General features: G+C 40.8%; 1 protein-coding gene across 1 annotated transcript in view; it reads left to right on the plus strand.

Moving 5' to 3' along the window:
• The window catches only part of ROBO1 (roundabout guidance receptor 1), a 542,241-nt gene that overhangs the window by 482,623 nt on the left and 46,922 nt on the right, over window positions 1-12,696 (plus strand). Inside the window, exons 10-16 of the mRNA XM_086611694.1 lie at window positions 665-870; window positions 2,286-2,367; window positions 2,535-2,703; window positions 2,804-2,970; window positions 7,861-7,982; window positions 10,423-10,654; window positions 11,911-12,032. Coding sequence (XP_086467820.1) covers window positions 665-870; window positions 2,286-2,367; window positions 2,535-2,703; window positions 2,804-2,970; window positions 7,861-7,982; window positions 10,423-10,654; window positions 11,911-12,032 — 1,100 coding nt within the window. The remainder of the gene's footprint in view (window positions 1-664; window positions 871-2,285; window positions 2,368-2,534; window positions 2,704-2,803; window positions 2,971-7,860; window positions 7,983-10,422; window positions 10,655-11,910; window positions 12,033-12,696) is intronic.

The raw sequence follows: 12,696 nt of genomic DNA on the forward strand, positions 1-12,696 counted from the left end.
GGGATTCTCTTTGTGACTTTTGAAGTCGTATTGACAGATTAAGTCATCACAGAACTAAAAGTCAGAAGCTACTGGAAAAATATTTCTTAGTTGAAAATTTGTAATATGGTCCTATTCATTAGCTTTGTGCTTACTTTACCCTACTGCTAGGCATCTCCCTGTTAGGAAACAGAACCAAGATGAGCTGATGGTACACAATAACATTTTTTTAGTAGTACGTATTTGCCGGGTTATTCCCCTCCTGCCTGCCTTCTTTTCCTCTGTCTTTGAATGCTGAAAGTATCAATTCTGTTATATAGGCCTGCTACTTGATAAAAGATGAACAAGGTGAAATCTGTGTCTTGACGTAGAATTTGGGAAGTCCTTTCTCATTCCATTATCATTTTATAAAGACACTGGAATTATAGGATGCCTAGCGGATGCCACTATGAAATATGTCATGGTGCTTTACTTTCTGGAGATAGTGTGTTATGTATCATTTTAAAATTCTCTAGTTGTGCATAATTATAATGCACCCTGCCCTGAATAATGCATGCTTCCAACTTTAATTACTTGTTTAATTATCTTTAGTTTGTTTCAAAGCCTCAAGCAACTGCTGTTGCTTAGATGATTAGAAAATTGCTTCCAGTTGCAGATATCTCTTTCCTCTTGTTTCTTCTGGCAGTGATTGCAGACCGGCCTCCCCCTGTCATTCGACAGGGTCCTGTGAATCAGACTGTAGCTGTAGATGGTACTTTAGTACTGAACTGCGTGGCCACAGGCTCTTTAATGCCCACTATCCTCTGGAAGAAGGATGGGATCCTCATTTCTACCCAGGACTCTCGCATCAAGCAGTTGGAGACAGGAGCATTACAGATCCGATATGCCAAGGTAGCTTGAACTGGCAAATGGGTTTTTGTTGTTTGTTTCATTTCATTTTTTTACCTCCGGGCACATTTGATCCTACATTTAGAATTAATGAAATGTTAAATAATTGTATTAAAGTATTTGATGCTTCATGCTTTCAGATAATTCATTCTTTATGCTTAACACCTTGGCTTATTCTGCCTGGGGCACATTATTTCAGATTTCATAAGGAAAAATGCTTTTAAGAGGTATTAATTAAGGGAATTATTTAGTACTTAAAACATGAAGGGGAAAGCAAAACTTGTATTTCAGTAAGATGAATCCTTAAATTATTTGGGCTTTAGCAGTAATAGATTAAAATGATCTAATTATTTCAAATGTTTATAAAGAAAACCTTTGTTTAGCATACTGCAGTATAGAGCCATGTACACAGCTTTTTCAGAACTGTTTTTAAAGTTTAAACATATTCACTCAACAGTGTAAACATAGCTTAAAATGGTTAAGCACCTGTCAAATACCTGGCTTCCTTAGGGAATTATAGCAAGGACCTGGTCAGTATTGCTGGTCATGGCTCGCACGCTGAAAAGTGTTTTAAAATGTTGTTAAGTTTTAGTGTACTGGCTATTCTCTGCTGTCTCTTCTGTGTTTTGAAATGTAGTAATTTTTTATCATTAGGCTGAATACATCACTTTACTATGTTCCCTAGAGTTGCCCTGTTACCAATTACGAGTTACACTGGCTTAGAGTTTGAACCTCTGATTTTTGAGCACTGCCATTCAGCTCATCTGCTGAGGCTGGGACCTTAGGAGGATAGCATTTCTTTTTGTGAGGAAAAGAAACAGAAACTCTTTTGAAATGTGATAAAGTCCCATATGGACAAATAATCCAACATTCAGAACTGGATGAGAACAGCATATGGAGATTCCTTTTTGGGTCTGCTCTAGAGTGAAATTTATACTAACATAGGAAACTCTTTATGTACGAGGTCCTGTGCAATTTTTAGGCTTTGTTTTAAGGATGACATGCTCTCCAGTGCTGCAGTCCAGCCAAATCCTCAGGCATGATTTAGGCAGAAGGTGGACAATTGCATCAAGTCTTGTCACCTAAGTTCCCTCTCGATTTATTTTTTGGGACCTCTACAGAGTAAGGAATAAATGCTACAAGAATTGGCCTTCAGTTTGTTCGTTACAGAACAGGTAACATTAAATTAGAATCTACGGCTTTTTCAGTTCTTTAATGAATGCTCAGAAATAAGTATCCATTTTCATTTTGCCGTGCACAGAATCATATATTCTAATGGAAGAAGTTTCTGGTTCAAAGTATTTGCAGGCTTATACGTTTATCCATATTCATGGGGGAACATAGAGAGCTGTAATTACTTTTCTAGCCCACTGAGTGCCTGATTGTTTCAAATATTTATTCTTCTCTTTTCCACTCAGCTGGGCGACACTGGTCGGTACACCTGCATTGCTTCAACCCCAAGTGGCGAAGCTACATGGAGTGCATACATAGAGGTCCAAGGTAAATCAATTAGGTTTTCTGTGCGTGGAGAAAATACGTAAAGGAAAATCAGAAATTGACATGCCGAAGTTATCTGACTCTGTCGTAAGTTGCCAGTGCAGATGTGAACAGCACTTAGCTTACAGCTGCTTCCTGTCTATACTCAGCATTTCTCTCTCCTTTGTTAGAGTTTGGAGTCCCAGTGCAGCCACCAAGACCCACTGACCCAAATTTGATTCCTAGTGCTCCATCAAAACCTGAAGTAACAGATGTCAGCAGAAATACAGTCACGTTGTCATGGCAACCTAATTTGAATTCAGGTGCAACACCAACCTCTTACATAATTGAGGCCTTCAGGTATATGAGTCTCATGTGATCTTGCTGTACTCACACTTATGTATAATATGTTGTTAAAGAAGCACGTGCTAACCTGCTGTTGTGTGTGTTTTATCCTTAGCCATGCATCTGGTAGCAGCTGGCAAACTGTAGCTGAAAATGTGAAAACAGAGAGTTTTGCAGTTAAAGGGCTAAAACCTAATGCAATTTATCTGTTCCTTGTGAGGGCAGCTAATGCATATGGACTAAGTGACCCAAGCCAAATATCTGATCCAGTGAAAACTCAAGGTAAGCTTTTGAAACTGAACATTTTAGGCGTCCACAGTGGCTGTCACAAATTGACTGAGCAATACCAGATGCAGGAATTCTGCTAGCTTTCATCTGTCCATCTATCCTGGCTATAATTTATGCTCGATAGTAAAATACAATGTTTAAATTTGCATTTCCTTGTAACATAGATTCTAAAAGCTGCTTAGACAGCATATTGCACTGCCTAAGGGAACCCTAGTATCACTTCTCCAAAGACAGTTACATCTTGCAGAATAGCTCTTCTTAGCAACAGAAGTAATCTCTGATTTTTCAAGTTATCATGCAAATCCTCAGATTCCTTGGAAATGATATTATTATATTCAGTGAATCAAATGAGGCTTAAGATTGAGACAGAGAGAGAAACAGCACATAATCTAATTTGGTTTCTGCTGCATTAGGAAAGAAATTTAAAATTTGAAGGAATCAAGCATCATGAGCCAGTAAAGAAGAGTTTTTGGCAATATATTAAATGTATTGCAATAGTACTACTATTGAAAGTAAAATAGTAGGGAAGAGAGACAATGCCTACAGAGAGCCAAGTGGAAAAAAAGTCCAGGTAGTAGTGGATGAAGGAGTCATTTGCAGACTCCAGCTATGACTCAAGTCCAGCTATGGACTGAATCCAGCTATGTAAAATTTAAAATAGCTTTGTGTTCACTGTAGAAAATAAATGACACTTATGATGTTGTACAGGGAATAATGCACTGCAACTTTGCAGTGGGCTTTTTTCCATTGAAAATACTATAATTCTTAAGAAGGAAATACTGGACATACTCTTTTCCAAAGTAGAAGTGATGGAGATCATCTTTTTTTTTTTTTTTTTTTTTTTTTTGCTTTTCCTACTTACTGGAGAAGTTGACCCATTGGCTTATTAAGAGTGCCTGTGTTGTATGTTTGTTTCTTTGCTTGCATAAGTAAGTGCATGTTTGTTTTTGAAAGGAAGTTCCTTAAAGGAAACAAAGCATTTTTGTTTCCTGACTTTTAATTTGTTTTGAAGTTGATCTGAAAGCAAGTCTTTCTCATCTCCCATGGGAAGAGAACAGTTTCACATTGCTGTCCTTTGTTATTATGCATTTCTCCTGATGGGTCACAATTTGAATGGGTATATTGACAACAGAGCCACAGCCATATGGAAAATAGGGATTGCACAGGTTCCTAGGTCTGTTACCAAGGAGAGATTTAGTAACCTAATTTAGTGATTTTTGTGTTCCTGGGAATAGGACAACACATGTTATTACGCAGGCAGCCTGCAGTGTTCTGCATGAGTCCATTTTTCATGCAGTGTGGTTTCATTCTGGGAGATGGGATGAGGTATCAGGTCTCTTATGAAGACAGGCTGAGAGAGTTGGGGCTGTTCAGCCTGGAGAAGAGAAGGCTCTGGGGTGATCTTATTGCAGCCTTCCAGTACCTAAAGGGGGCCTACAGGAAAGCTGGAGAGGGACTTTTTACAAGAGCGTGTAGTGATAGGACAAGGGGTAATGCCAGAAGGTAGATTTCGATTTGCAATGAGGGTGTTGAAGCATTGGAACAGGTTGTCCAGGGAAGCTGTGGATGCCCCATCCCTGCAAGTGTTCAAGGCCAGGTTGGATGAGGCTTTGAGCAACTTTATCCAGGGCAAGGTGTCCCTGCCCGTGGCCAGGGGTTTGAAACTAGATGATCTTTGAGGTCCCTTCCTACCCAAACCATTCTATGATTCAATGATTGTCCCAAACGAACTATCACTGTCCTGAATCCGATAAAGAGTGAACGAGGCAGAGTATTCTGTTCATTTACAGAACTGAATGGTTTATAATGGCATGGAAAAGCTTTGCTGTCCTCTGGGCATCTAGCAGAGCTGAAGACCTGACAACCACACAAAGCCTGAGTGAAAATAACAACCAATATATAAAATTTTCATCAATAGTAAGAAATGTAATCAAGTGTCAAGTTCTCTAAAGCAGTTCTACTCTTCTTCCAATACCATTTCAGTTTTGTATAAGTTGTGGTCTGGTTAAGTAAGTTCAAAAATTTCCCAATTCAGTTTTGTCTAGACAGTGGTATAGTCTTGTCCTAAATGCCTGTCCAAACCAGGAACCTAACCTGCCTTCATCTTTACTCTTCACCAACACTGACAACAACATGCTTAGGTGTTCTCACTGCCAGGCCTTGTCTTGGAAGCTCGGAGCTAAAACAAGAAAATACACGTATTGTTGTGTAGCCCAGATGTGCAAATGACTGAGCCTATTAATAGTTTCATTCATGTTTTTGATGACTCATATTTTATGACTAGCAAAGATAGAACTAATTATTCCACTGACTTTCCTGTTACATTCTAAGCAGGGTGATGTTTTGGCAACTCTCCAAACAGAAGCTTCTCTCTTTAATTAATACTTTCAGACTTTGTGGGGAGGGAAATACTCTCATAAATGAACTGTTTGGTGGAACATACTATGTGTGGATACAGCAGTGACTCAGTGGTGGGGTTCCAGGTTTTGGTTTTTTGTTGTTATCAGTGTTCCTTGCTAAGAATACAGATATGTAACCCAGTGACTAGACGCTAGTCTCAGATTGCTTCTTTAACTTTGAAGAAATCTCATCTTCTTTTAAATACGTGGAGGAAACTCTATGATAAAAGTTCAGAATGACATAGGCTTTGTATTCACTAATGGGAACTATATTTCTGGAAAGAAATTTGTCCTCGTGCCTTATTCTAATGCATTCTTACAATATTTTCATTATTATTTAGACAAGACCGAAAGCTGGAAAACTGAGAATATGACCACCATGCAAAAACCATGCTTTATTATTGTTGCACTTGTATGTAATAATTGTCATCTGTGTGATCATCAACTGCACTATCCAAAGCTCAGCTTTCAAGATAGCTTACATATCTGCAGTGACTTATTACAGTAGTTGTAGTTGTATATAAATACATGCACAATTTCTGTGTTGTCTCTTTGGCACTTCTTGTAAGCAGACAGGCATGGAAATTGCCAAGGTTTTCAGTGAGCAAAACTCTTGAAGATTTCCTGATTTTGCTTTATCACTAGGGGAGGTCAGGCAGGGGAGTACTAGGCTGGAGCAAAGTTTATATAATGTATTACTTTGTATCTGGAAGTAGATTAATAAAAATAAAAAAGAAAGAAAGAAAGAAATCACTATAAGTACTTTACATGAATTTCCTAGTCTGTGATTTTTAGCCATAGTCAGCATGGTATTTGTTTAAATGAAACGATCAGAGAGATGCATGAGATGAATACAGAATCCGTGTTACTCTGCTGTCCATAGTACATGTATATTTTAGACTTTCCATTACTGATTGCCCTATAAATTTTATACACGTCTGACAATCATTCCATTTCAATTAAATATGCTTTTCAAGGGCTCTGCATGCAGAAAATATGTATTTCCATTGTACCATTGTGTATTTTGAGAGAAATTTGTCCTTTCATATGTATAGACAATTCTTTTAGCTATAAAATAGACCACATGTCAGAAGAGCCAGACAGCACTCAGCTGTGCTCTGCCTCCTGTTTACAGAATCATAGAATCATAGAATGGTTAGGGCTGGAAGGGACCTTCAAAGGTCATCTAGTCCAACCCCCCTGCAAGGAACAGGGATATCTCCAACTAGATCAGGTTGCTCAGGGCCTTGTCCAACCTGGCCTTGAACATCTCCAGGGATGGAGCATCCACCACCTCTCTGGGCAACCTGTTCCAGTGTTCTACCACTCTCATAGTAAAAAATTTTTTCCTAATATCCAACCTGAACCTACCTCCCTCTATTTTAAAACCATTACCCCTTGTCCTATCATAACTGGCCCTCCTGAACAGCCTCTCCCCATCTTTCCTGTAGGCCCCCTTGAGGTACTGGAAGACCGCTATAAGGTCACCCCGGAGCCTCCTCTTCTCCAGGCTGAACAGCCCCAACTCTTTCAGCCTGTCCTCATAGGAAAGGTGCTCCAGACCTCTTATCATCTTCGTGGCCCTCCTCTGGACCCTCTCCAACTGGTCCATGTCCTTCTTATGTTGGGGACTCCAGAACTGGACGCAGTACTCCAAGTGAGGTCTCACGAGGGCAGAGTAGAGGGGGAGAATCACCTCCCTCGACCTGCTGGCCACGCTCCTCTTGATGCAGCCTAGGACGCGGTTGGCCTTCTGGGCCGCAAGAGCACATTGCCGGCTCATATTGAGCTTCTCGTCCACCAGTACTCCCAAGTCCCTCTCCTCAGGGCTGCTCTCGATCCAATCACCACCCAGTCTGTATTTATGCCTGGGATTGCCACGACCCAGATGTAGGACCTTGCATTTGGCCTGGTTAAACTTCATGAGGTTGGTACGGGCCCACCTCTCCAGCCTCTCCAGCAAGAAGTCACTTGCCATCAGAGAAGCTGCAGCTACATGACTTGTTTTTCTTTTCTTCAGTTGTTACCTTTATTTTTGTAGTTAAAACCATTAATTTTGCCTATGAATTTATCTGAAGATACAGTTTCTGCTATTGCTGTTCTTTATAGATTTCCTGGTCTCTTGGGATTTGCAATGGATAGTAGAACGTTTTCCACTCCCAGCAGGAAAGAATAAAGACATGCTGCCGTAGTCATTTACCAAAGACATCCCTGAGTGTGATTTTTCTTTTTTTTTACGCAGCATTTCCTTCCTGTTTCATATCTGTCAAAGAAAGTGCAGTGCATTGATTTGACACTACCCAAGCATTGGTGATTTGCTCGGGAAAACACTTCATGTCATTTTTTCTTACATAATTGGGAAGTACTTAGGGTAAACTTTATTGGTGATAGCATTATATACTTTATGATATACTCATTTGTATTTACATATACTTATTTTAACAATCATATATACTTGTGAGAATGGAATCTTAAATTATTACAGATGTTCCACCAACAAGTCAAGGTGTGGATCACAAGCAGGTCCAGAGAGAACTAGGTGATGTGGTACTACATCTGCACAACCCTACTATCCTTTCTTCTTCCTCAATTGAAGTTCATTGGACTGTAAGTATAAATCTGTATCGTGGAGACGGTTATATATACTACATATTGTGCTGTTTGGCTGCAGTGGAGTCACACTTTAAGAAGCCCAGTACTTTGCATGCTTGCAAACGTTTTTCCTCTGGAATGAGAGCTACTTGGGCTTTGCTTTCTGACTTCATAAAATTTTGTCCCGTTTTCACCATTTTATATTTCCATAGAGAGTGTTGTTTACAATATGGTGAGAGTTTCATGAGTCCTCCTCTGGAAGCTAAAGGACTGATCAAAGCCTTCTTAAGTCATCATTTGAAGCTTTTGCACTGCTTTCAGTAGGAAGTGTATCAGTCCTCTAATGAGATATAACATGGGCACTTCCCTGTCTGTCAGACACCAGTGGAGAGAAATACTGCATAATTCTGTTTGAAAGTGTTACCCCTGTCCTGCATACATACTGAAAAACACACCCAAACCCATATAGCCTCATCTGAACCTCTCCTTTTCCACGGAGCTGTGAGTACGCACAGTACAAGAAGAAGAGATGAAAAGGGGAAGCGTTTTTCAGATGTTGTGTTGACCTTGCTCTGATGGGAGGAAGCAGGAAGTCGGCCACGTGGAGGATATAGCAGAGGAAATGAGAGAGTGAGAAAACAATACTGTAGGAGTCCTGAAGCAAAGGGAATTGGAACATGTGTGCAAAAAATTTCAAGTAGCCTTACAAGGCTGAGGCCTCAGTGAGAGAAAGGATTAGAAATGGCTTCCTGTAGGAGACATTTGGCAATCAAGAGGTAGAGATTGAGAGAAAGTACAACAAGGCAAACTGCAAGTACCAAGCAATGAGACAAAATGTGATTCAAACAAGAGCACTTTTCGAATAGAATGCAGAATGAAGAAAAAATGGGTAGTAGTTGTACCAGGTGCAGGAATAAATTCAAAAGGAGTGAGGTTTGAGGTCTTCTTAGGACTTCCATCTGAACACTTCAATATATTGGCAGGGCTAGTGTAGGAGAACACAGGGTGTAGCTCCTGCCATGCCAAGGCAGGACATTTTGACAAGGAACAAAAGGCATTTTGACTTTGTAGAAGAGCCCTGGCCCAAAGGAGTCCTGGTCCATGACCAGGGCTCCTTGGTGCTGCAAGAGTACAAATGATATCTGCTGTGTTGCGCTGTCACCTGCAGTACGGCCACCTGCAGCAGGCAATCTCCTGTTTGAACTAATAACGTTAAAACATCTTTGAGGTTCCTAGCACGATTTCGTTTGACCTTTACTTATAAAACAACCTTTCCCTGACAGGCAGTTTTTGTCAGTCTCTTGGGTGGCCTGTGGCTTCTCTGCAATTTGAAAAATAAGCATTACCTCAGTTTCAGCTAGCACACACATTCTTTATGTGATTATTAAAAATGAAACATGTTGCTTTTTGGAGTAAAATTGAAAGCAAACAGTTTTAATGTATTACTGTATGAGATCTTTGAAAATCGGGAAAATCTGATGCACTTCTAAGAATTTTGTTGTTGGTGGTTTTGGACTTTCTTATGCATCAGAAATGGAAACAGGTAGTTAAAAGACAGTGAATTCTCCACAAGAGATCACTTCTATCCGATAGCCTTCTGTTTCAGCTATAGCCGAACAGCTCGAGTCCCGCTCCCGTTTACATTAAGATCGCTGTCTCTGTACACATGATATAAAATGAGCTTGGTCTAAAAAGCACTCAGGACCACTGAGTACCAATTTGATCTGCTTTTCCAAGTCTCATCTGTGTTACCATACTGAGTCTGATGAGCCTCTTCAGAGCCCTCTCGAAACAGCCCTTTCCCTCCAGCAGCAGAGCCTCCCACTGAGTGGGTGGACATGGAGGAAGTGCTTGGAGAAATCTGCCCTCGGACAGAGCCCAGCCTAATCACAGCCATCACGGTCATGCCAGCTGGCTGCCCTTTCAATTCACTTTCTCCAGACGGAAGCAGGCAGGAAGCAGTGCTCATTTCATGGATTTTGGGAGGCTTCCACACCTCGGGAGAGTTGGCAGGCTCTCTCTTTGATCTCCATGTTCATCACCCGGAGCTGTGGAGCTGTAGATCCCCTGCCCTCGCCCTCTCCCCACCTGCCCCCTGCCCTGCTGGCCGCGTTCAGGTGGCAGAAGCCTGGCTGTGCTGAGCTCCATCGCTCTGCGGATGCAAAGGCTGTTCATTTCACGGAGCTGGGGCGTATTATACAACTCCGTTATCCCCCTTTAATGCCTTCATAAATCCACAGAAATGAGCATGGTTCTGCCAGCATCAAACAGATGAATGCACTTGTGAATCAGCCCTGTAATTTGCCGTAACGCAAGGAGCCTTTATCTGCTTTGGCAGTGTTGTTTACTTTGAGCAAAATGAACGGATAGTCCGGGGGCCATGCGGAGTGTCGCAGACGTCATTCCTGGTTCGTATTTGTTAAAGGATGCGTTGTGTGTTCTGCTGTCTTGCCAGGTGGACCAGCAATCCCAGTATATTCAAGGATATAAAATTCTGTACCGGCCTACGCCAGCATCCTATGGAGAGTCAGAGTGGTTAATCTTTGAAGTGAGGACTCCAACCAAAAACAGTGTTATCATTCCCGAGCTGAAGAAAGGTGTAAACTACGAAATCAAAGCCCGCCCTTTTTTTAATGAGTTTCAAGGAGCAGACAGCGAAGTGAAATTTGCAAAGACCCTGGAAGAAGGCAAGTAGGAGCCAGACTGTCTTCATCTTTCCTTTTTGAAGCAGTAGTCTGGCCTGCTTTCTTCTGATACGTTCATTATTTGATTTTGTTTGAAGTGCGTGCTGTTTGAGAGCAGCAATCTGCGGCAGAGGAGGCTGGGTCGGACCAATCGTTACGCGAATTGTTTGGTGACACAGGAGTAAATATTCAGAACCACATGTGAGAGACAGAGAGAGAGGGATGTGCAAAAATCCCCTCCAACACACAATGGGAAATACACTTTTTATCTTCACTGCAGTGTGCACTCCTCCCTGCTGAGTGCATGGTCTGGTCACAAGTGACTTCTGTCAGATTCAAGCACTTGCTAATCACTATCTTGAGTAGATAGCAGACACCACAGAAATCATCAAAGTGCTATAGCTGAGGGAATAGAAACCACATTTTTAGAAGGCTTTTATACCTGGATCAATCAGGAGGACAAAATGAAAAGATGAATGAGAGCAACAGATATAGTGGACTAAATTATGTGTTTCCATCTCTTACATGTGCTAAAAAGAGCAGGTTCATGAAGCTCTTCCTTTTGTTGCTGCTTAGGCATAATGAGTATGCAAGATGGCCAGTGCCTCCGAACAGGGATTTCAGGGCCTCTGTTGGGGTGTGCAATCTTTCCCTTCTCTCTTCCCTCCCCAGTATAAATGCTGTGTAGCTCTGGTTAATTGCTACGAGTGGTTCAAGAGGTGTGCTTAACTGCATTCATCCTAAACATCAGCTAAGCATGCAGTTTTTAGAAAGACTATTTAAAATGCACAACATGAATTATTATTTATAAATGTGTTAATATTAAAACTTTCTGTCCTGATTTTATTAAGTTTTGTATTACGCATTACTATTTACACAGTAGAGGAACTGCGATCTAGCATTCTATTGGATCAATTTATAGACTTTATTTTTCAAAACTGTTGTTCCTGGGTGAGATGATTTGAAACCAATGAGGAATTCCATGCTTGGGACTGTGGCATTCAAGTAATAGGTGTCTGAGTTTGGAGAGTCTGACAACGAGTGACTTCTGTCCTGCACAACGATACTACAGCAGAACTCAGGAGTCTGGTTGCAGGTTTACATCACTTTCCATCTGTATCATTTTATCTTGTGGGCAAGAACTGCCCTCAATGAGGGGTGGGGCATAAAAGAATGACCAGAAACCATCTTCCTCCTAAAAAATCTCACTTCTCTGTGTGATGAACTTAACCGTTCAAACCTTCTTTCCAAACAAACAGCTCCTAGTGCTCCACCTCAGAGTGTTTCAGTAACTAAGAACGATGGGAACGGGACGGCAATTGTGGTCACCTGGCAGCCACCCCCCGAGGACAACCAGAACGGGATGGTTCAAGAATATAAGGTACTACTGGCATTCCTGGATGGCCTGGCAGAGGGGATGTTGGCCAGGGAGTGACAGATGAGGTTGTTCGTGGATGCTTGGCTCCATCTACTGGTTACTCAGAGCAAATGAGCTAGAAAATCACTTCTTTGACTCAAACTCCATGTTTATTAATTGTGTCTAGATCGTAGAAGGCAATTAAAACAGCCTCCATAAATCAAAGCGAAGGGTCAACACTCTTAATTAAAACAACTACCTTCTTGCCTTCATTATAACTTGAGAAATGCACACACAAGTAGAGAGGGAACCATACCTGTATGAGAACCATTTTGTGACTCAAAGGCATTGGCTGAGGTGGTAAATATAAACAGGCTTAATAAGTTGAAAAGCTCAGGGATAATAATTAACAGTGTTACCATCTGAGTAAATTATGCATAACTGGGTAGTTAAAACAAATGGAAAACTTTCAAGTAAAGAATGTGCTTGTATAATAGTAAATGCATTTAGTATATAGAAATTTTTCTTTTCATTCACACAAATGCAGTTCTCATTACGCTATTTAATTTTTAACAAATTGAAAGTACATTATAAAATATTATTTATGTTCGTTTAGCGACATACACTGTATTTATTTTCAGTTCAAATTGTTTTGTGATAGTTTACATGGCAAAGTAAATGAGGCTTA

Source organism: Tauraco erythrolophus, chromosome 1 (assembly GCF_009769465.1).
Source record: "Tauraco erythrolophus isolate bTauEry1 chromosome 1, bTauEry1.pri, whole genome shotgun sequence".
In the NCBI taxonomy this organism is placed as follows: domain Eukaryota; kingdom Metazoa; phylum Chordata; class Aves; order Musophagiformes; family Musophagidae; genus Tauraco; species Tauraco erythrolophus.